Source organism: Schistocerca serialis, chromosome 1 (assembly GCF_023864345.2).
Source record: "Schistocerca serialis cubense isolate TAMUIC-IGC-003099 chromosome 1, iqSchSeri2.2, whole genome shotgun sequence".
NCBI classification, from domain to species: domain Eukaryota; kingdom Metazoa; phylum Arthropoda; class Insecta; order Orthoptera; family Acrididae; genus Schistocerca; species Schistocerca serialis.
In genome coordinates this window covers 459,858,458-459,882,473 of record NC_064638.1, presented here as the reverse complement: position 1 = coordinate 459,882,473, position 24,016 = coordinate 459,858,458, and the positions used below count along the sequence as shown (strand labels likewise).

The 24,016-nt window shown below is 40.0% G+C and overlaps 1 protein-coding gene across 1 annotated transcript in view; it reads left to right on the top strand.

Moving 5' to 3' along the window:
* Positions 1-6,934: 6,934 nt before the first annotated feature.
* LOC126473221 (very long-chain specific acyl-CoA dehydrogenase, mitochondrial) overlaps positions 6,935-24,016 on the top strand; it is a 62,317-nt gene continuing 45,235 nt past the window's right edge. Inside the window, exon 1 of the mRNA XM_050100134.1 lies at positions 6,935-7,256. Coding sequence (XP_049956091.1) covers positions 7,189-7,256 — 68 coding nt within the window. The 5' untranslated portion in view covers positions 6,935-7,188. The remainder of the gene's footprint in view (positions 7,257-24,016) is intronic.

The following is a 24,016-nucleotide window of genomic DNA, read 5'->3' as shown; positions in this document are numbered from 1 at the left end:
CATAAAAAAGTCCACATTTCCTCCTCCTGCTATTTTATGGCGGGCTGTTCTGCATTTCGCCATTGTTCGGCAGTGCTGTGTCACAAAGCTTCGTGCATTAGTTCCAGTAAGTTTGGCAGCTTAAATGTCTTGTTATTTCTCGCGACAAATCTCTTACCTTGGCTCCAGATCAATCCTATTGGATTCAGATAGCAGTGGTACGGTGACAACTGTAAAAATGTAGCATTTGTACAGTGTGCTCGACACCGTGAAAATTGCTTTCCACGTTTCTAAGACGCCTATCACTCTGGATCGTATGATACTACATTTGTCCTATAAAACAGTGGGAATATTCAAACAAAGAGTATTTGATTTTTCATTTTTCTCCAAAAAATATAACTGTGTAATGTTTTCTTAACTTCAGAATCTGTAACAATATTTTATAATATATCGATAATTAAGAATGTGTATTTACAATGAAAACGAGAATTCTACATGAGATATGTAATTAGAAACCAGAAGCCGCGCATTTTTCTTGAAAAAAAATTATGTTTAAGTATGAGTTCATTACCAAATATTGATAAATTTCTTATTTGAATGATATGGGTATTGAAGTGGAACAAGAAAAAAGACTGTCAATTACAACGAGTTACGAACTATTGCCTACCAGCCCTCTCGGTTCCCAAACGACAGTGCTACCGATTACGCCAAGATCGCAGTTATTGAAAAACTAAGTGTTTTATATTTATTACATCATGTTTCTCAACAAGGTCGATGCTCATTTTTCCCTGTAACGTTGTGAAAAACATTAAGAACAACTGGTTTCTAGCCATTAACAGTGTTCCACAAGCATGTATCATACCAAGCAAGAAGCAATATCATCCATTTTCGCGGTACATATGAACAGTGAGACAATCAGAGCACAAGTAGCGCTTACAGACTGTGACTATATACGATTTTTGGAATATGAAGTACGTAGCTAAAGTAGGATTACGAAAAACGTTAATGGCTATTAATACATCAGAATGCCTTTAAGTTTGATTTACAGCGACGTAGTAATAAAATAACTAATACATAAGTTGGAATGAAAGTAAATCTAATCTAACCTAATCTAATCTATTTCCAAGAGCGGAACAATATCATTTTATGAGAGATGACCAATCATTGCGTTTATGTTTGTTTACATCAGGTTTATTCTATGAATGGAGTATAAGACAGAGACACTATTAGAGGCTAAGTTTGAAAGTAACCGATCATCTTCGTAAACAAACGAATGTAGCATACAATACAATTACTATCACAGTTCACATGATTAACTATTTGACCTCCTGTACAGGTCAATTCTAGTTACTGATTCCAACGATTAATTAGATCGTTTTTTCAGCGGGTGTGTGCACTAAAAAGGAGGCTAATGGGATTTTTACATTTGTAATTGTTCTCTGAACTACTGCAAAAAAGTGACTAATACTGGAACCGGTAATTAGAACTGACCTTCTGTATAGGTCAATTATAGTTACCGATGCCAGTTTTTATTGTTTAACGGCAATAGTTTTAGAGAGCAACTACAAATGTAGAAATTCTATTACACTTCACTGAAAAAATAATTTACATATGAATCATGGATTAAACACAATTTATCAATATAGTTAATTCTAGTTATCGATTTCAATATTAGTTAATTTTCCTGGATATTCGTTAGTTATGTATTGGCTTTCCTTTTAGAATTTAGTGCTTCAGTTTCTCACATTTCATGCTACTGTTTCGTATTTGTTGTCATTCAATTCATCATCCCGTTTTTCTGTTACATTTTAGTTCCTCCCCGCTGAAAACCCCTACTTTCCTGCGCTTCTACCGTGATATTCAATAATTAATAATAACATTAATGTTATTTTATATGAGCTTTACTGTAATACAATTTAAAGGTTCTCTATGCTTTTCTACGCGCAAAGTCACAAGAATAATTATTATTAGACATGAAAATTTGTTTTTAACTCTTGTTCTTATATATATTCATTATCTTCAATTCGTTTCGGTATAATTCATGACTATGTAAATATCTGCATGAAATGTGATTGTAATTTTATCGATTACTACATTCGTTTGTAAGATTTGTTGCTTTCCTAGCTTGCCTACATGCAACCTTTTTGCCTACGTATGATGTCATTGCTCAAAGCTGACGAGTAGAATAGGACATTAGAATTTATCCCTATCTGTAGCAACGAAAGTGCTGTAAGGACTAAATTGCGCTGTCCTAAAATCACGTGACTTGAGCTGCAGATATGGAGAACCGCGTGGTCTCATGCGCCTTGCATGGTTCGCACGGCTTCCCCCGTTGGAGGTTCCTAAGCGTAAGTTAGATTAAGCAGTGTGTAAGCCTAGGGACCGATGACCTCAGCAGTTTGGTACCATAGGAACGTACCAACACCATGTTGTGGGCAGAATTCTCGTTCTACGCATCCGAATGCTCACTCCATACAACTTTATACTTTATGGTTAATTTCCAGTCGATCAGCGCCGAACGTTTTCATCGGCTGATGATAACTCCATACTCACTGGTTGTTGCACTGTCGAAACTTATCTTTTTAGGTTAAGGAAGTAAGCGCGCGTGATTCCCAGCACCCTCTTCGGCCGCTAACAAATCGACAGCAGTTCCTGCGATCTTCGATAACTGCTTGTGACCTGAAAATAACGTCACTTCTGCACAATATCTTGTGAACTGTAGATTACCCTGGCGGCGTACCAGTGCAACTAGCGGACTGCGAAGAATCGTGACGTCATTCTCTCTCTCTCTCTCTCTCTCTCTCTCTCTCTCTCTCTCATGCCAGCTAATTCACATCGCTTCTAGCTCATGGGCATTGTGGGTGCATGATGGCAGTTTACAACAAGTGTTTTGTGTTCGCTGAAGCGTTTCAGCTACTAAAAATTTTATGTGCACACATCAGGAAACCGTACGATATAGAGACAATTTTGGAAGGTGCGGTTCAGTGCCCCCAGGACGACTGCAGCTTTTCGTTCACTTCAATGTGGCATTTTGATAAACAGAGCTACTAGCTGTTCGTTTACACAATAATAATGATAAAAATTTAAGCATACCGGTAACACATATTTGGGCTAGAGCACATATCTGGGCTAGAGTATGATATTGGAACCCCCCCCCCCCCAAAAAAAACCCTAGGCTGGAGTGACAAGCTTGTCTGTAGCGTAGTCTGATGTCTGCTTTATGTTGAAAGGTGGTAATTTCGTTTCAGTTGTGGTACTCAGTGAATGTGAAACAAAATTTGTGGTAACAGACAGACGTGTGGCATAGCTTAATATTTACATTTGGGCTATATTGAAATGCACTTTGCCATATTTAACAGACTTTTCGTAACAAAAACTAAAACTACATGGGAAACTTAGAAAACATATATTAGACAATGAAACAGCATACGAGTATTTTTATGCGTATTATGTACATTATCGCACATAAACTGTAAAAAAACTTTTAACTACATTTGGTCCGTTTTTTCCGCATTTGCTACTGCTGCTATGGATGCAAAGACAAAGTTGTAGTTAAGTACCGGAAACGCCTGAGTGACAGTTGTATTAGTAAACAGTACTTTCTATGTTGAAAACATTAAGACACAGTGTAATGAAGGTTTAAAACTGTGTATTACGCTATAAAACACTCTGTCATTCATAGTCACTTCATTGGCTTCAGTCAATGACGACACCCTGATCTGTGACTCTGACTACGCTACAATTGGTCTATCATCATAATCGAAATTATTAGCATTGGCACCTGGCTTCTACATTTAATTTTCATAAAGGAAGCTCCATTCAACAATCTGTACTGACTTCACGTTCCTAAATGACAACTGTGGGCAGGTCTGTATTTAAAGCCTTTGGTCAACACGTATGATGTCATTTATATACTGCTTACAGGCCAAGTCACCAGGCAGTGCTGTCAGACTTTCTGATGACGTCATGAACCAATTCCTCGGGGTCCTCCAAGAAGCAAGTACGGTGGAAGATATAGCGACGCCGCCGCTGTGTGCATTGCTTCATTTGGTAACGAGGAGGTGGCATGAAATCGCCATGTCATCTGTGTGAACTGGGCCTAAAGGGGACTTGAAAGAGCGACAACCAGCGGAACACGAGCGAATACAAGCGAAAGCGAGAGAACTCTAGTTTGCTGTTGCACATTCGCTTGTACGGTGAAAACCAGCACGACTGTAATCGCAAGTGGTTAATAGAACCGTGCACTTCCTAAAAGCTCCTTTTCCTGACGTGTAATTGTATTGTGATGACGTGTGTAAGATGTCTTTTAGTGATTGTAGGTTGCGGTAGCCTCAACGGACGAACTAGAAAGAGTCACAACCGACAAGGCAAGGGAAAATAAAGGAAGGCTACGAACGTCTTAAGGTAGCTGTTCGTATTTCAGATGCTGCCACACTACAAAAGGAAAGGTAGCCCGTAATTAGTAGTAACATAAGGGAATAGAAACTGCAAAAAAAGGTGAATTGTATATAAGGTGCATCCACACGATGCCTTTTTTTTTTTTTAAACGTTACACATGCACGTAAATTTACTTCCTGGAAACGGAGGCTGTGCATAAAGCCGGTTGTTTCCCGCTTTCGGTCGGAATCTTAACGCATTTTAGCAGACGCGGGCACCTGCGGCCTCTGTGTGTTTCATTGTGTAGTGTGTTTATGTCATACTGTAAAGCGATTTTGGAGACAAGAGACATTATTGCGATTTATGTGCAGTAATTTACTGAAGAATTACAAAGAAAAATCATGTGGAATGCCGTTTGTAAAGATTATCTGAATAAAAATGTGTCAAGTACTAGATAAAAAGTCTCCGATAGTATTACTGTAAAGAATGAGATACCGTAGGTTTCGAAGTATGAAAACAGAGAAGAATAAGTCAGAAATTTATGAAAAGTGTATAAGAAAATTTCTGACGGGTATTCATGATATGGCGACTTAATAGCACAACTAAGGAGCCTGAATTCTGATCAAAAGAAATGAGCAGAATAGAATAGACACTCGGTATGTTTTCCATGCAAATGGCTTGATACAATAAGTGTAGCTCCTCAACAAATTACTAGAAAAAGAAATGAAGGACACTGATGATGCAAAAAACACAAAATTGGTAAACATAATCTCCGTTCTAGTGGATTCTGGCGTCTATGAAGTTCCCGTATTTGTAGAGTGGGAGGATGTTAACCACCACATAATCTTCGGTGCTTAAAATTGCTTAATTTTTTTTAAATAAAATAGAAATTCAATAGATGCCGGCGCCGTAAGTTGCCTAAAAAATGGCATCTGTTACAGTGGTGTGCTCCACGCAGAGAGCTGTCACTGAGTTGCTTTTGGCGGAAAACCAGAACATCACACATATTCATGGGTGCATGCAGAACGTCTTTAGAGACCGTACAGTGAACAAAAGCACAATGAGACATTGGACGATGCGCCTGTCATCATCATAACAACGTCACGCGAACCTTTCCGATCTCTCGCATGCCGATCGGCCGCACACAGCTGTGACTCCTGCAGCATTAAAACGTGCGGACACTCATTCGAGGTGACCGACGGATCACAATCAAACACCTCGCAGCTCTACTGGACGTCTTGTCGGTAATGCTGACACACTCTTCCACCAGTTGGGGTACTCACAGGTTCCTCGCTTTCCGACTTCCAAGTCTTTGTCCCCATGAAGGATGAACTCAGCAAGACACTGATTGGCTCTGACGTCGACCAGCAGAGTGATGCCATGCGGATATGTGGGCCCTGCCAGTAAGGAGGCGTATGATGAAAAATAGGGCATCGTAGCCAAAAAAATGGGGAATAACATGGTGTATTGGAATCCTGAATAAACCCAAGCTCTTTCCAAAAAAAGAAAAAAAGTGTTGCATTACTTATTGAACGTCCGCAGCTCGTGGTCGTGCGGTAGCGTTCTCGCTTCCCACGCCCGGGTTCCCGGGTTCGATTCCCGGCGGGGTCAGGGAATTTCTCTGCCTCGTGATGACTGGGTGTTGTGTGCTGTCCTTAGGTTAGTTAGGTTTAAGTAGTTCTAAGTTCTGGGGGACTGTTGACCATAGATGTTAAGTCCCATAGTGCTCAGAGCCATTTGAACCGTTTGAACTTATTGAATGCCCCACATAGACTGTCACTGTGAGCTCATTTGAACCGTTTGAACTTATTGTACGCCCCACATAGACTGTCACTGTGAGCTTCTCCTGAAATTTCCAAACAAAATGCTGTCGGCAATTGATATTTCTCGTACCTCAGGTACCTAAATAACAGAGGTACCTATACCTATTTAACTACATTAGCTTTTGCGTTTTCTTCTTCTGAAGTCTTTTAATCGCGATAAACAAAGCATAAGTTCCCAAGCAAAGAAAGAGCTCTATAGCAGGCATCTAGCGCAAATGAGGCAATGTGTGGATGCGAGATCGCCCATGCGTTCTTCCCACAAATTTTTATGCGTGCATTTCACTGCCATGTGTCTGCTATTGCGATTTATAAAAATAACCATTGTAGCGTTATCCTTTCATAATACATGTGATATCATAATTCGTATTGAATTATGTAGACGGTTCTGCATCCAAAATAATTATTCGTAGCTTTGACTATCTCGTCCTTAGCGTATGTTTACATTTTGTGGGAATTTTCCATGTAAAATGGTTTAGTAAAAATAGCATATAGAATACTGCGTTCTACACATCTTACTTTTCATTGTAATAAAAATAGTATATAGAATATTGCATTCTACACATCTTACTTCTGATTGTACAATATCGTCTTTTCCTCATTTTCAGGATTTCGTCACTTCGTTTTAGTCTGGATTTCTGATAGGTTGCAGAAAAATTATTTTCTTGTCCGTCTGCTTCGTTTAACGATAGATGCAACATCTTTATTGTAACGTGATATCTCTATTTAAAAAAAGAAAATGTTGGTTATCTCCCATAACTTAACATCTGTCAGATACGCCTCCTGCCAACAAAGTTCCGAACCAGCTGGACTTCGAGCCGCTTACCTTTGTACCTTGCACTGTGCTATTGGCCGTAGAGCTTCAGCTATTACGAAAACGGTGTACGGAAATAATAGCAAGTGCTGAACGCAGTGTGCTGAGTGTACCCTTCGACGTGCGGGTTGATCAGCTTACCGTGATTTTGTGTCGCATCTGATTTGTAGAAGTGCATATATTTGCAAGTAGGTCAAGATGTTGAGAATTGGCAGGTTCATTTTGTTTCCTCAGAAGACACTTCAGGTTGTAGAGAATAACATTCGGTAGGTATTCGTCAACGCTGTAGGGAAGTATATGCAGTTCACAGTATTTTGTTTTTATTAGTCTTGTGCCTCTGTTTGTCACTGTCTGCGTCAAAGGCTGTGAATAAATAGTAGTAAAATACTGTTTCACGACGTTGTGAATACAAGAGTTTCAGATTAACGATGTCCCTGATCAGTTAAAAATGCTGGAAATAAACAGTATACGCATAAAGTATGCAAAATTTGAATAGCTCTTCGCTCGTAATCTTGCGCTGTTATTGTATCATGTGTACTGGACTATTTGTAGGGCCTTCCATTTCCCTAGCAACTTTTCTGGCTTAACCTCAATTCATTTCAATCGATTAGAATTTATCAGACTGCCCAGTTTTTTCTACTCCAAATAGGTTATAGTTTGTAATAAGAGCAAGGATAGGAGCCTCAAATATCAGAAGTGAAATGCCAGTATCAAACATCTTTTTAAAATCCCCAGAAATATACTGGTTGGGCCTAATTTGCTGTCAGACTGGTTAGTGGTATCTACCCAAAAATAGCTTAGCACTAGTTGAATTTACAAACTTATAGGGGAGGAAAATAAAGTTGTTTACCTGTAATACAGATCACTTAACATACATATTTGTGGGACCTGTATCTGACACCAGATGATTTTGCATATTACATGAAACAATGCAAGATAGTTTCTAATGTGCATTTCTCTTTGTCATAGTACTCGTAGTACCACACATGGATTGAACATGCCAAAGCATAATACTTTGAATGAAAAAGTACCCAACTTTTTGCACACTTTATGCATATGATAAATGTAATGAAGATTAATTTCTTCAGTATACATAGTACAAGTAAAATTAGTCATACCGAATCTAATAAACTAATATTGGTAACACAGTGTTCTTTGCCATTTACTGTACAGATTTTATTGTCAGTAAATGTATGCAGATTGATGTGAAATTTTGAAACTTATTAATTTATTTGGGAAGAAAGTTCATGTGGCTGATTTGTTTGTGGAGATATGCCTTTGAATAGCCATACTAATAAGAGCCATAGAGTACAAATATTCTGGTAATGTCATTTACAGCTGATGCTAATTTGGAAACAGTACCGGCATCAATGATAGGTATATCTCTAGGAATGTTTCACGACTTAAACTGACACAAAAAAGCAACCCTTGGCAAGAAAAACCTCTAAGAACAGTTCTGTTGACTGAAGGTTCTGATAGGCAAGAAATAGCATACTTGAGTGCTATTTTTGTGCCAATTGAAGCTACTCATAAGAGATATTGCTTTTGTCCCATAATGTGATGACAGCGTGCATGTGACACAGTTGTGAATTGGTGAAGTGGTATCCAATTCTTCAGTTATGCCATTTTTTCTCCGGAGAACTCATTTATGCCCTAGATGAATTATTGCATAGATAATCTTATAAAATTGAATGTTTAGTTGAGAAAACTGTTGAAATCACAAGGAAGCAGAGTAGTTGATCAGTACTACCATCTCTCCAAAAATGAAAAATATCAAAGGATATAAAAGGCAACAGCTGGATAACAAAGGGAATTAAAACTAATTGCAAAGAAAAAGAGCACTGGACTAAATCTGCAAGTCAAATAACGTCACAACAGATATGCGCAAACATTATAAAATGAATAGAAACATTTTGTGAAATGTCATTAAACAAGGAAAAAGGCTGCAGTAACACATACATAAATATTCTGTATCATAAAAAGAGAACAGGCAAAAATAAGAAAATCAAAGACAATATTGTCATATTAAAGAGAGAAAATATATTAAACAGCTGAAAATTTCATTCAAATGTAGTTTAATGGATATCAGCAACCAGTGGGAAAAAAAAGATCAATGGTAGTACGCTACATTAGTAAGAAGGAAAGAGTCAAGGCTGTCAAATAACTAAAAACCATGTACTTGGCAGGAATGGATGGCACATTCAGCAGAAGCCTACAGCTATCCTTATTAGAAAGTCCTCTCACACACTTAAATTTTTGAATTATTTACAAAAGCAGTGCACTCATCAACAGTACCTAGATTTCTATTACAGATATAAAAAATATACAGGAGTTTACTGCTTGTTGCAAAAATATCATTCAATGACAAAATAATACTTAATACAGATAATAAAAGCAAAGTAGTGTAAGAAGTCATAAAACAAGATGCCGGAAAATGTAGGCAAAGTATAACACACAAATCAAAGGTGGAGTAGAATCATCAGGAATTGGCAAGTTTTGCAGATTACTATTTCTCTGTTCTCTGGTATTGTGGAGAAGTTGCAGCAAAATATTTCTAAAACACATGTAGCACCGAGAATGATTTACACATCAAGTGCAATGATATTGTTTCGTATGAGAGTGCTTTAGGTCATGAAGACAATACAGGCATTAAAAATAAGAACTCAGCAAGTGTAGAGGAAGTTACAGTCTCAGTTCTGAAGGGCTGTATAGACAGCATACAAGTATCATTATCCAACATAATAAGAATGGCCTTCACTTCAGGTATTTTTCCAGAGTACTTAAAACATGCACAAGTTGTGCCATTACTAAATAAAGCTACTGCAAAAGGTATTGAAAACTACAACCCAGTTTCACCAGTACCTGTATTCCCAAAAGTAATTTAATCTGTTATGAAGGATAGATTGTCTGACTGTAAAACTGAACTGGAATATGGGCTATTTCATAATTTTTTGTTAATGAGACCTACAAATTTTGAATTGTTATAGCATTACTGGTATGTAGGCCCTAAAATTTCCACAGGTGACATCTCTCTTATGTACCTGCAATAGAAAGATATCCACAAAAATTACATTTTATCGTTCACGTCATGCACATTATTTTTGAACATCTCACTTATTTTCTTTCAAGTGCCTAATCTTTTCAATTTGTTTTTATAATCACAGTGCCATTCCAATGAAGCAATTGGTTGTCGTTCATTGGCCTTCATTGGTCTAATGTGCACTTGTCTTTACATGGAAATTGGGGGGAAAAGAAGGCAGAGAGAGTTCACACACCTCTTGATCATAAATTTTTTGTAGAACAATAGTCAGATAAGAAACATACAAATATAGATGTTCCTCATAGTAATGTATTGGGTCCAATCCTGTTCTCAATATATATAAATGATTTCCCATATACTATAAGACAGAGAAAAAGTTATCTTTGCTGATGATAGCCACATCATTGTCATTGATAGAAACAACAGAGCTCCTATTAGAAAAAGCAAATGAAGCTCTCAAAGATGTTTATGATTGGGCAGTGTATAATAAACTAAGGTTGGGTAATAAATTGATGTTGGATGCAAAGCAAAAACACAGTATGTAATTCCTGATAAAGATGGAAGCATAGGTGATAAATTTATTCTGTAAGAAGCACAAAGTTTTTAGGGTGGGCACTAACTGACACCTAACATGCAATGAGCACAGGAAGATACTCAGCCAATGTACTGTGGCAACATATTACTCCTGTGTACACTCAGGTATTAGCTATGGGATTCTTTTCTGGGGCTGAGAGAGACAAAACATGGACAAAATTTTTAAACCACAGAAAAGGATCATAAGAATAATAAGTAGTAGTTGGGCTCATTGTAAAGAGTTGCATACAAACCTAGGCATCCTTACTGCACCAAGTGAGTACATCTACCAATTGGTGTTTTTTATCAGGGGGAAAAATGTTACTAAGTAATTCACTAACAGTTCTGTACATAATATGGAACAAGAGCCAGTTTTGACTTAACATTTACCACGGAAAAGCAAACAAAAACCTCAGACCAGCATTTCCTACCAGGAAACAACATTCTAAAACAAATTTCCCAAGGAAAGGGGAGAGATTATTAAATACATCTGTTCAAAAAGACAGCTAAAATGTTCTTCATAAGTAGTGCACATTACTCAAATGAAGATTGTGTGGTGGTTAATAACAAAAGGGGATAATTACAACACACCGTCACATTTCAGTACATGGTCCCAGTTTACTGCTGTTACAAAAATCATGTGTCAAGTTCTAAAGAGCATGATTGTAATGTCATATTATTCTCCGAAGTTCAACATCTCGCACATCATGGGGGAATGCTGACTCATATCAGGTGGACAGAGGGAAGTGCAGAAGACAAACATGGAGCATAGATGAAGGTTTGTGGCCCTGAAGTTAATTTCCTGAACGGACTGGAGTTAGTGCAAGGAGCATAGCAGCATATGCATGTCCCAGAAGTCATTAGCAGACACCCTTAATGTATGGCAAAAACAGCAAAATTTTGTTTTATATTATAAATTATCTATAGTTAATTGTGTAAATGAAAGAACATTCTACAATAGGGATCATCCGAATGAGGCAGTAAAGCTGTCAAACAATACTGACCTCTTATGTGGGAGAATGGCTCTCTCTGGCTATCCTGGTTTGGGTTTTCCATGATTTTCCTAAATCACTTCAGGGAAATGCCTGGATGGTTCCACATCAAGGCCAGCGCCTGTCCTACCCCAATATAGCATACTTCTGTAGTCTATGTACATCTAAATTTTGAGCTATTAATTTTCATTGCATTACAGTGTCAAATCTTATATAATTGTGATATGACCCTTGGATGAGTAAAAATAAATAAGTAAGCGAGTTAGTAAAGTTCATAAACAAAAATAGAATGTTAATAAAAAATACTGTTAATAAATTCCAAACATGACTTTCAGTGCCAGAAATAAAATGAGACAGCTATCTTTGAGTATGAGTATGTGAGTATTGTTTTGAAAGCAGTTGATTAAAGACAGTAAACAGCTGGTATATATTTAAACTTAACCAAATCTTTCACCATAGTAAACCATACTTTCTAAAGCAGTTTGAATAACAAGGAGCCTATCAAATGAATGGATTCATTCACTTCTTGTTAACTGCAAGTAAAAGGTAAGCTGAAGACATGTAGAAATAAAATCACATACGCTTACAAAATATTTGTCTGAAGAAATGTCATTTATGAGGAACCTCAAGGATCAGTAATGAGACCTCTTCTTTTCCTAAGTTAAATCAACAATATTCTTTCATGTGAAAAAATTACATTTGCTAATGACAATTCAATAATACGGTAGCAGTAAAAGCAGCAGCAAATGGAAGTATCCAACATTTAGTAAACTCTTGTTAAGTCAGCTCAGCAAATGGTCGTCAAGCAATTGTAAATAAACAGGCAACACAGCTTCTTGGTACCTGGACACAGTGACCTAAAATGGAACAGATACATTTAATACACCAAATTCAAGCTGAGTACAACCATGATCATTTTAAGATCATAATAGAGTACATAAATCAGCATTCGCTAACGAGTGCTTCCTGTGCATATTTATATGTGCATTTGAACTATGGCTTCATATTCTGGGTGAATTTCCCCAGCAATTAGGGGCCTTCAGAATACAAAAGAGGTCCACTGGGGTTATATTGGCAGCACAGCTAAAGTGTTCATGTTAACCAGTCTTCTAAAACACTAGTGTTAATTAAAAATTTGTAGTTGGCAGTGCAACAACAAATAATTAAAACAGATAATCTTGGCTAATACAAGTTTGTGTCACAAGGTACATGCTATACGGGACTAAAACAAGACACTAGGTTGTTTAAAATATTAAATATATATGCATTTAAAAGATCTACAGTATCACAACTTGTATCCAGTAGGAGAATAGATAAACTTCAGTATATGTATTACATACATGTAAACAAGATTATTTTTGCTCTGTAGACACTAAGTTTGAATAAAGTTAAATATCATGTAGTATACTGTACTGCATATGATCAGATAGGTTGAATAAATTAGGAGAAGTGTTACAAACTTTGCTTGCAGGAAGCCAGTAATGGCCAGCCATTCAGTTTCCTCATAGTTTGCATTGATAATTTTTGTAAATCAATTGACACATTCCACTTCATAGTGAAAGTTCTAAACCAGTTACATGAAATATACAAAATATCTGTGTATCACAACTTTTGTGTGGTTCATTCTTTTTCTTACCTCATAAAGTCTTCACCAACGAACTGTATGTGTATCTACTTACTCATCATTTGCTCTTTTTCTTTCTTTTTTCCCCTCACTATAACTGTTTTTCATAAACGTAACTAGACAGCTACTTCCACTCCATGAAATCATAATGCAAGCTTTGCTAAATATGCACAACAAACAACTATTTTTCTATTGATTATTTCTATTTCATTTAGAGAGTTCCATGAATCCCATCATGACGGGAATTTCAAGAATGTAAAATTAGTCAAAGTACACAATGTGAAAGAGAAGCAAGTATCGGATATGAATTCTATTGCATTGTATTAGTTCTTAACAATGTTTAAACTGCTCAGCATAAGGAGTCTATATGCCTTTAATTTTCTTACATTATCTCTTTTGGGAGCTAGTTAGAAACTTCTGTATCAGACTAAAAAATTCCATTCTGAATGTTAGACAAGGAAGCAAAGTATTATTTTGTTGCTGTGTAAATCACAGTTTATCTGAAATAAATTGTATTCTTAGTTGTAGACAATTTACAGAGGAATGAGTATACGAATTCTAGATTTTTTGGCCCCAGAAGAGATAACTCGTACGCCTGTGGGAGTGAAAGAATGCAAGAAAGCTGATGCTCCTGTCTTCAACCAGAGACAGTGGCAGATAATCTTAAATGCAAAATGAGATGAGTTGTAGGTGTTTTCATTCCATTTAAGACTGTTACTCTTATAGAACCCAACCAACTTTACACCTAATATCTAACTTACTATATGAACATTACAAAAATATTAGAGAAGGAAAGTTGCTACTCACCTTATAGCGGAGATGCTGAGTCGCAATAGGCACAACAAAAAGATTCACACAATTATAGCTTTTGGCCATTAAGGCCTTTGTCAGCAATAGACACACATACATACCTGCACCACACACACACTCATGCAAATGCAACTTGCACACGTCTGCAGTCTCAGACAACTGAAACCAAAAGTTGCGTTAGCGTGTGTGTGTGTGTGTGTGTGTGTGTGTGTGTGTGTGTGTGTGTTGCTGACAAAGACCTTAATGACTGAAAGATATAATTGTGTGAATCTTTTTGTTGTGCCTATTACAACTCAGCATCTCCGCTATATGGTGAGCAGCAACTTTCTTTCTCTAATATTGTCACATTCCATCCTGGATTTTCCGTTGTATGAACATTACTACATATTTCTTGTACCAGCACATGAGTTAAGAACCCCACAACACACTTTTAAATTGGAAAGTGAGAAACGAGGTACTGGTGGATGTATAGCTGTGAGGAATGGTCATGAGTTGTGCTTGGGTAGATAAGTTGGTAGAACACATGCCCATGAAAGGCAAAGGACCCGAGCTTGTCTGTGTGGCACATATTTTTAATCTGCCAAGAAGTTTCACATTTAATTTTTTTGGTATAAATTAGTTGTAGGCTTGTTCCATATGATCTGGGAGTTGTAACTGATACAATAATGTAGTTTTATTATGCTTTTGTCATTGGGCAAACCTTTTTTGAACCATGCATTGTAGTCATTTATGTAGATCAGGGGTAGAAGTATGCCCAATACCACACCATGTGACATATTATTTTGTACCCCCTGTTCTGCATTTAATTTTACTTCTGTGGCTAAGTTTCTGTGTGTGCCACTCAGCTCTCTAACATGGAGTCCATCTGTTAAAATGGAATTCCATTAATTGCATATTTGTTTGATTTACCAAGTAGTAACATGATCAAAGATGGTGCCGTGATCATATGATTATATTATTGTACCTATTAGAAATTTTGTCTCCAATTTTATGGGTAGGCATTTGCTTTCTTAAGCTCCTACAAAATCAGGTACTGCATGTTATGTAGCTGATGTATGGGCATTTTAGCTTTTAAAATCTCTGAGAAGACCTAGCGTAATTTAATTTGATGTATTGATTTATGGTTAATATTGAGCATGAAAATTAATCACAGATTTAGAGAAGAATATGAATTGATCATTTGATTGTAAAGACATTTTTACCAAAATTTGCATCTTTCTGACAAGTAAATGTAATTGTCCCAGTGTTTGCATATTCTGCTGTTAGGTGTTCAATAGAGGATACCAAACTACAGTTATAAATCAGTAGTTAAACAACAAAATTGTTGTTTGGAAGCTATTGTGCTATAGCTTTTATGTAACATTCCTAAGACTTTCATGGTGAATCCTGCAGTGTTTTCTCTTATATAGGTTAGTTGTTGTTGACAAGAACTGAAGTAACACACTAATGTCATTACCGTTAGTAAATAAGATCACAGAACAAAGTATTTGTCATCCTTCTTAAAGAACACACTGGACACCCCTAGTCTCCATCTTCTTCTGTCCTGACCTTTCTCAGTGTTCATATTCCTTGCTTCCATTGCCTCCTCCACATCATTTTGCCAGTTGCATTGTGGGCATTCCCTTTTCTTCCCATTTAATGCTTGGCCCCAGCCTTTGCATCATTTTTTTTCCTTCCATGCTGCATGTCTATCCTCTTGCTATTCTTTTACCCACACCCTTAGGGAACATGTCTGGAGTGTTCTTGGGAATGTTCTGCATTGTCTGTCGCTGATGTGGTAACAGTCTCACCTTTGTTTTTTGCTCCCTTTTCCCTTCTTTGTTTCCCTTCTCCTCTTGTTCCTCCGCTTTGGCGTTTCAAGTTCCTCTTTTTCTTCTTCCTCCCTGTGCACTCCTGAGGCCAGCCCATGCATCTGACGCATAACAGGTGACTGGGTAACGTGTAATTCCCAGCCCCGTGTCGACAGGTAGGATTTGTACGTACCCCTGGTACAGGCCAGGCCCATGGAGGGGTGATTGCCTGAACTGCAACCTTCCCAAATTGCCGATTGGTCCCTCTGTCAGGTGTTCAGGAGGTGTGGCCTGAGGTGTGAAAAACCACCTAAGGCAGGTGTGCCTCCTTGTGAAGGGGGCCCCCAGTTGGGAGGAATGCACCATCGGAAATGCTGGCAATTGTGGGGGATTTTGTCGGAATGAGTCAATCACCTTCACAATCAACGTCTACGAAATGTAAACGTAAATTCAAAGACTCATCCTGCTGCACTAAGGTTTCTTGTAGTCTCATGTACTGAAGATGGTCAGTCCCTAGCCACGGTAAATCAGTTTATTATTCAGAAAGGTGTGGATGCAACTGCTGGCCCTGTGAAATCCTGCTCTCATTTACGGAATGGCACTTTGCTTTAGGAGACTACTTCTGATTCTCAAGCACAACAACTGCTTGTTGCCTTGCTTCTCCATGGCTACCCTGTTCGTGTTGAGGCCCACAGAACTTTGAATTTTTCCCATGGTGCAGCTTACACTAGGCTGCTCGATGGTCTAACCGTAGCTGAAATCCATTCTTATCTATCTGATAAGGGTGTCATTGCCATCCATCATGTAATGAAAAAGGTAGATTCCTTCTTAGTGCCCACCCGCACTCTTTTTCTCACCTTTGATAGAGTGGTGCTTCAGTCCAAGATCAAAGCAGGCTATGAAATTATCACAGTCCGGCTGTACATTCTGAACCCGATGCACTGCTACCAGTGTCATCATTTCACCCACACTAGAATGTCTTGTCGACACCCAGCCAAATGTGTAACCTGTGGTAGGGATGCGCAAGAGGGCGATTGCCCGCCTCCTTCTCCCCACTGTATCAACTGCAATGACGGCCATGCCACTGCCTCTTGGGATTATCGCATGTGTCTCGATGAGCAGGCTGTCCAAGAGATCTGGGTAAAGGAAAAAGTGCTTACCCAGTCGTTCACAAGTTAGTGGCTGGTCGCAAACCCTGTGTTCTCCTGTCTGGCACCTAAGTTCTGTTCCTTTTACGCCTTGCTCCATGAAGGACATGGCTACACAAACATATGACCTCAAATCCAGCTCTAAGGTTGTGAAATCGCCCAGTGTCAACGTAACATTGCATCCCATGATCCAGCTGTGCAACAAGCCATCAAACTCTCACCTCAAGGGGCAAAGCCACCAGCTACACAACTGGTAGGCTCGAAAGGACAGGAGGAGTACCCCCATGAAGACTTCCTCTGTCCCTTCAGCGAAACACCTGAGTCTTCCTCTAACCGGAAAGGCTTGAAGTAGTCCACCAAAGGCAAACGGTCTCCTCCTTCGCAAACTTGAAGATCCTCTTTGGCGTTGTTGCCACATGATACTTTCACCTGGCCGGTCTCCGTGTCGCCGGTGCACACCACCAACCGTTTTTCAGCAATGGACTCCACAGACCGACCACACAAGCAATCCAGTGCTTCTGGGGACCACATGGAGCAGGATCCTCCTGTTTCTGTGCCCTGTAGTAGCAACTCTTCACCGGCTGTCACTCGGTAGCTGTCGAGGTGACACCCCTAAATTTCTTCCTCATCATGGCTGTTCTCCAATGGAATGTTAGCAGCCTTCAGTCCCGCAAAGAGGATTTACAGCTGCTTTTAGCATCGCAATGTCCCCTTGCACTCTGCCTTCAGGAAACGAAATTGTGCCCTATGACCGCTTTGAGCTTTCACATTTCTTACCAATTCATTTTGACCTCCCACCTGAGGTCGACGTTCCATCTCATGGGGGTGTCATGCTGCTCGTATGGGATGACATTCATAGTCAACCCATCTCCCTGACTACCCATCTTCAAGCTGTTGCAGTTCGCCTTTTCTTTCCACACCCGACTTTTCCCTCTGTACCATTTATGTCCCTCCATCATTCGATGTCACAAGGGCAGGCTTCCTTCAGCGTATTGGGCAGATACCTCTCCCATTTTTGCTACTCGGTGACTTTAAAGAGCATCATCCCCTTTGGTGTTCTCCCAGGACCTGTCAGAGAGCTGCCCTCTTGGCTAACCTTCTTAACCAACTTAACCTCTTCTGCTTTAACACTGGAGCACCCAGTTTCCTTTGACTCCTCGCACACCTATTCCCATTTGGACCTATCTTTCTACACTGCCCAGCTTGCCCATTGTCTTGAGTAGTCCGTTCTTTCTGACACCTACTTGAGCGACCATTTCGCGTGTGCTATCCATTTGCTGACTCCTGCCCCACCCATGTGCAAGCCCAAATGGCAGCTTACTACAGCTGACTGGCAGCTTTACTCCTCCCTGGTGACCTTTGAAGAACAAGATTTCCCCAGTTGTGATGACCAGGTGGAATATCTGACAAACATTATCCTTAATGCTGCAGAACGTTTCATTCCTCACACTTCCTTTTTACCACATCGTGTCCCAGACCCTTGGTGGACTGAGGCATGCCGCGATGCAATTCACGCACGGAGACGTGCTCTCAGCATTTTCAACCATCATCTTAACTATGAAAAACTACATTCATTATAAACAGATGCATGCAAAGTGTCATTGCGTTCTTTGGGATAGCAAAAGAGCTAGCTGGATTTCATTCACTTGTTCTTTTAACAGTTCTGTCCCTTGCTCTGTTGTGTGGCCCAACCTCAGATGGCTCTTCGGGACCCAGATCCATTCCCTCGTTTCCGGTCTGGCAGTAGCAGATGATCTCACTGTGGACTTTATCGCTATCTACTGACAGTAGCAGATGATCTCACTGTGGACTTTATCGCTATCTACAACACCTTGGGCTGCCAGTTTATGGAAATTTTGAGCTCTTCTCACTATCACCCTGCCTTCCTCCATTGGAAACGAGCGGGGGAGACTCAGGGGGGCAATACCCTTCTCTTCTCCAAATTGTGAGTGCTACAATGCTATCTTTATTGTGAGGGAGCTAGATCATGCTCTGTTCTATTCCGATCCTCCATCCCAGGGCCGGATGCCATCCATATTCAGATGCTGCAGTACCTTTCTCTAGCTGGCAAGCACTTTCTGCGTAATATGTACAACCGCATCTGGGCAGAGGACACATTTCCCAGATGCTGGCGTGAAGTCACCGTCATACCCATACCTAAGCCCAGTAAGGATAAAAACCTTCCTTCTAGCTACCGCCCCATCTCTCTTACCAGCTGCATTTGCAAGGTGATGGAATGTATGATTCGTGCCCGGCGGGTATGGTGGCTCGAGTCTCGCAATTTACTGATGAATGTACAATGTGGATTTAGAGTGTGGCAATCTGTAGTTGACCATCTCATTACTTTGTCCATCCATATGACAAATGGTTTTCTGCAGAAATCCCAGACTGTGGCCGTGTTTTTTGATTTGGAGAAGGCCACACCTGCGGGAGAACTGGTATCCTCCGTACTCTTTACACATGGGGCTTCTGTGGCTGCCTGCCTGCCCTGTTTCCTTCACGCACTTTTAAAACAGTGAGTTTTCAATTTGCTTGTGGGTTCTGCCTTTTGGACACCTTTATTCAGGAAAATGTGCCTCAGGGTTCCATCCTGAGCATTGTCCTCATTGCTATTGCCATTAACCATATAATGGCCTGTCTCCTGCTGGGCATCTCTGGCTCCCTTTTTGTTGATGATTTTGCCATCTATTGCAGTTCTCCACAGACCTGTCTCCCTGAGTGGCGTTCTTCAGCAATGTCATGATCGTCTTTAGTCCTGGAGCATTGACAATGGCTTTCGCTTTTCCACTGCCAAAACTGCCTGTATGAATTTCTGGTGACACAATTGGTTTATCCCACCATCTTTACATCTTGGGCCTGTTGCCCTTTTGTTCATTGAAACTATGAAATTCCTGGGGCTCATGCTCAATAGGAAACACTCTTGGTCCTCCCATGTGTCTGACGTGGCAGCCTGCTCTACATGGTTCCTCAATGACCTACGTGTCCTCAATGGTACTTCCTGGGGTGCCAGTCTAACTACCCTCCTCCAGTAGTACCAGTCCCTTGTCCAGTTGAAATTAGACTATGGGTGCTTTGTTTATGTGTCTGCACGTCCACCCCTCTTATGCCGTCTCAATACTGTACACCATAGTGGCATCTGCTTGGCCATGGGTGCGTTTTACACAAGCTCAGTTGATAGTCTGTATGCTGAAGCTGTAGAACTACCACTGTCCTACTGCCGTGACGTCTCCTCAATGCATGCCGTTTACGGGCCGCGTCCCTCTTCTCTGTTACTTCCTGGAGTCTGCTTTTGGCACTTGCTACGGTGGCTTAACTTCACACTACCTCCAGCTTTTCCAGTGGGTGTGAACCCTTCACCACCTTGGCTTCGTGAAGCAGCCCATGTTAACATTGGCTTTCATTCGCTTCCTAAGGACACTACTCCAGCCTCAGTCTATCGCCTTCAGTTTCACGACCTTCGCATGGAACTTCATGATAGTACCTTTGTCTACACTGATAGCTCTCGGACTGACCGTGGGGTCGGGTGTGTTTTTGTCGTTGGCACCTGTCTTTGATATTGGCTTCCGGCACACTGCTCAGTATTACAGCCAAGCTCTTCGCCCTGTATCAGGCCGTGGAGTACATCTGGTGACACAGCATTTTCAATTGTCCTCTGCTCAGACTCACAAAGTCTATGTGCACAGTACATCGCCCATCCCTTAGTGCAGTGGGTACAGGAAAACTGTCACTAGCTCACTCTTGATGGAGCCAGTGCAATGTTTCTGTGGGTTCCTTTTGATATTGGTCTGCCAGGAAACAAGGCTGCTGATGCTGTTGCCAAGGCTGCAGTCCTCATACCTCAGCCCGCAAGTTCCTATATTCCCTCTGATGATCTCTGTGTTGCTGTCTATCAGGAGGTGGTGTCCCTTTGGCATCGCCATTGGTCCTCCCTTCATGGGAATAAGCTCCAGCTTATTAATCCTCTCCCAGAGGCTTAGACGATCTGCTCTGGGCTGTCCCGCTGGGAGGAGGTCATTTTGACAAGGCTGTGTATTGGGCACTGCCTTTTTAGCCATTATTTGATAAATGGTGCTACCCCACCACTTTGTACACATTGTGCCCAAGTTTTAACTGTCCACCTTTTCCTGATGGAATTCCCATTTTTTAACCATTTACGTTTCCACTTGGATTTGCCGTCTGAGTTGTCGGCCATTTTACTTTTTATCCGCCAAGGCAATATTGCGAAGGCCATTTAATTTTTAGTTTTGCACCTCCGTTTCTGTATGCTGTCTGTTTTAGCCCTTTTTCTACATGCCTGTTTTCAGCTGTCTTGTATTATGTCAATTGGGACTGACGTATAGTTGTTTTTTAACTCCTCTCAGTCTTCGTGTTCTGTAGTTTTGAATTGGGCACGAATGACCCCAGTTGTTATTTGCGCCCAAAAGCAAAACAAAACCAAAAGCTTTCCTTCAACTGGGATCGAATCCATTATAGTATCCTCTTTGGCTTCTTATTCACATGGAAGACCACATGAGCTATTTTTGTTGGATGTCATCACAGATATCCCTATCCATTTTCGTCCTTTGTCAGACTTTGTAATTTCTTATCCTATCCACCCTAGTATAGCTTGAGTTTCATGTTATGTAATCCATTTCAGTGCCGAGCATTTAATTCTTACTTATCTATTTATTTATTTTTTACTAACATCTGAGGCTTCTACTCTTTTCAGAACTACACTTCGGGCTACATTCTCTTCCTAATTACCGCTCACCCTTTATAAATCTTACTAGTGATTTCATCATTACTTGTGCCCTGTTTATTCTTCGCCTACCTCCAAATTATTAACTTTTTCCGTTCCAGTGGCCAGGTACTCTCACTTCTTGTTCATGTTCAGTCTGGCGTTATTGTATTGCTCTTTAAGCTTTCTTATCACATAACTAAATCATCTTCATCATCTGCTAGTACAATACAGTCATGTGCAAAATACACTCTAAATATCTTGGTGTCCTCTACTGTGACTCACATAATCTGGCATTCACTAAGCCAAGTCTGCAGAATTGCTCCTTGATACAGGTTAGAGTCAGTGACAGCCCACATCCCTGCCACAGACCCTTATTCGCCTTGAATTCTTCTGTACAGCTGCTGCCAATCCTTACTCTCACTGTGTTATTTTCATGTAGTATCATGACAACCCTTTGCAATATTTGATCTACTTCTATCTTTCTCAGCTTTTCCCCCGGTTTGTTGGTGAGCACATTATCATGCCCTTTCTCTAGGTGAATCAATGCAACATGGGTTTCCAATCTAACCTTTGTGCATTTTTCACATATTACTTTGATTGTGAAGAGGAGTACATTCAAGTATAGTCTTCCGGTGAAAGAGATTACTACCAATCCTCTACAATTTTTTGGTTCAGTACATGACCCTTTCTTATGCACTAGTCATATGTAACATAGTTTTCCATTCAAATAGATCATCTCCATTTAATACTCTTTCAAGCAGCCCCCTGGGCATCTCCAACAAACTATTATTTATGGAGAGAAAAGTGAGTAGAGTTTGACATAACAGAACATAACTTGGAAGCAAAGGCTGTAGAAAAGTCAAGATTTCTTATTTAACAATGATAATCCTTAAAGTGAAGTTATTGTTCTTTTCTTGTTTGCTGTAAGAATGGTGATATTTGGACATATTTCAAACACTACAAAATGGATGGCTTATTTTATGTAGGGAAACACAGAACCAACAGTCAGCGGGTTTCAGGTAGTATGATGTGGAGAGTGAGTTTTAAGACACACGATGAACTGAAGTATGTATAATAGATCAGTAATGAATGGTATGAGTACATAATATGAAAATCATCATAAATAAATCGAGTCCTTATACAAAGCCTATTGCTTAACTACCTCTCAACAGGAAGAAATGAAATTATGGGCTGGCTTTGAAAAGGATAGGACGTGATCATCAGCAGACTGACCACACAGTATATTGGCACAGAGATTGCTGTAGTCATTGTCAACCAGTAAGGTTCAAATTGGGTGGGGTAACTGGCAAGCACAAACACAGACTTGAAACACCCCAAAATAAATGTGATATACACTGATGGAAAAAAAAGTTGCAACACCAAGGAGGAGTTGTGTGACATAAGCAAAAGTTGGCAGGCATGTTTCTACATCTAAAACATGACTCTATTCAAATTTCACACTAGTTGCTTAAGAGTGGTGGTAGTAGCGTGACTATGAGGATGTAAATCACATTTGCTTTAAATGCATGCTGTAAAGATTGTAACAATTACTTACCATTGAGACTGTATGTGGTCAGTTGATGTTAGCCAAGACTGCCTTTAAGGCGACAAAGAACACCTCATAAGTTTCAACAAGGCCGTGAAAAAAGGCTACAAGAAGTTGAATGTTCCTTCTGTGATACCGCAGGAAGACTTGGCAGTAGTGTAGCCACTGTACATCATTGCTGGCAGCAATGGTCTTGGGAATATGCATTCGCGAGGAGACCAGCTTCTGGACAGTCACATGACATTGCCGAGAGTGAAGACCATTGTGTTTGGCATATGTCTCTGGTGCATCGTAACACATCAGCAGCTGCAATCTCACCATCAGTTGGTGCCATAGTGATACAACAAACTGTTAAAAATTAGTTTCTTTGAGGACAGCTCCAAGCCAGATGTCCTGTAGTGTGCATTCCACTGACCCAAAACCACTGCCATTTGCCACTTCATTAGTGTCAAGTGAGAGCTCATTGGAGGGTAGGATGGAGTGCTGTGGTTTCTGATGAAAGCTGGTTTTGCCTCAGTGCCAATGACTATGTTGGTTAAGAGGCCAGTTGAGGGCCAGAAACTGAACTGTCTGCATGCTAGACACAGTGGACCTACATCTGGAGTTACTGCCAGGGATGTGATTTTGTGTGACAGCAGGAGCTCTCTCGTGGTTATCCCATGCAAGTTTATAAGTTAGTCTAGTGATTCAACCCGCTGTGTTGCCATTCATGAGCAGCATTCCAGCGGGTGTTTTCCAGCATGCTCTAGAGTGTGTCAAAATTTTGTCTTGGCCTGCTCATTC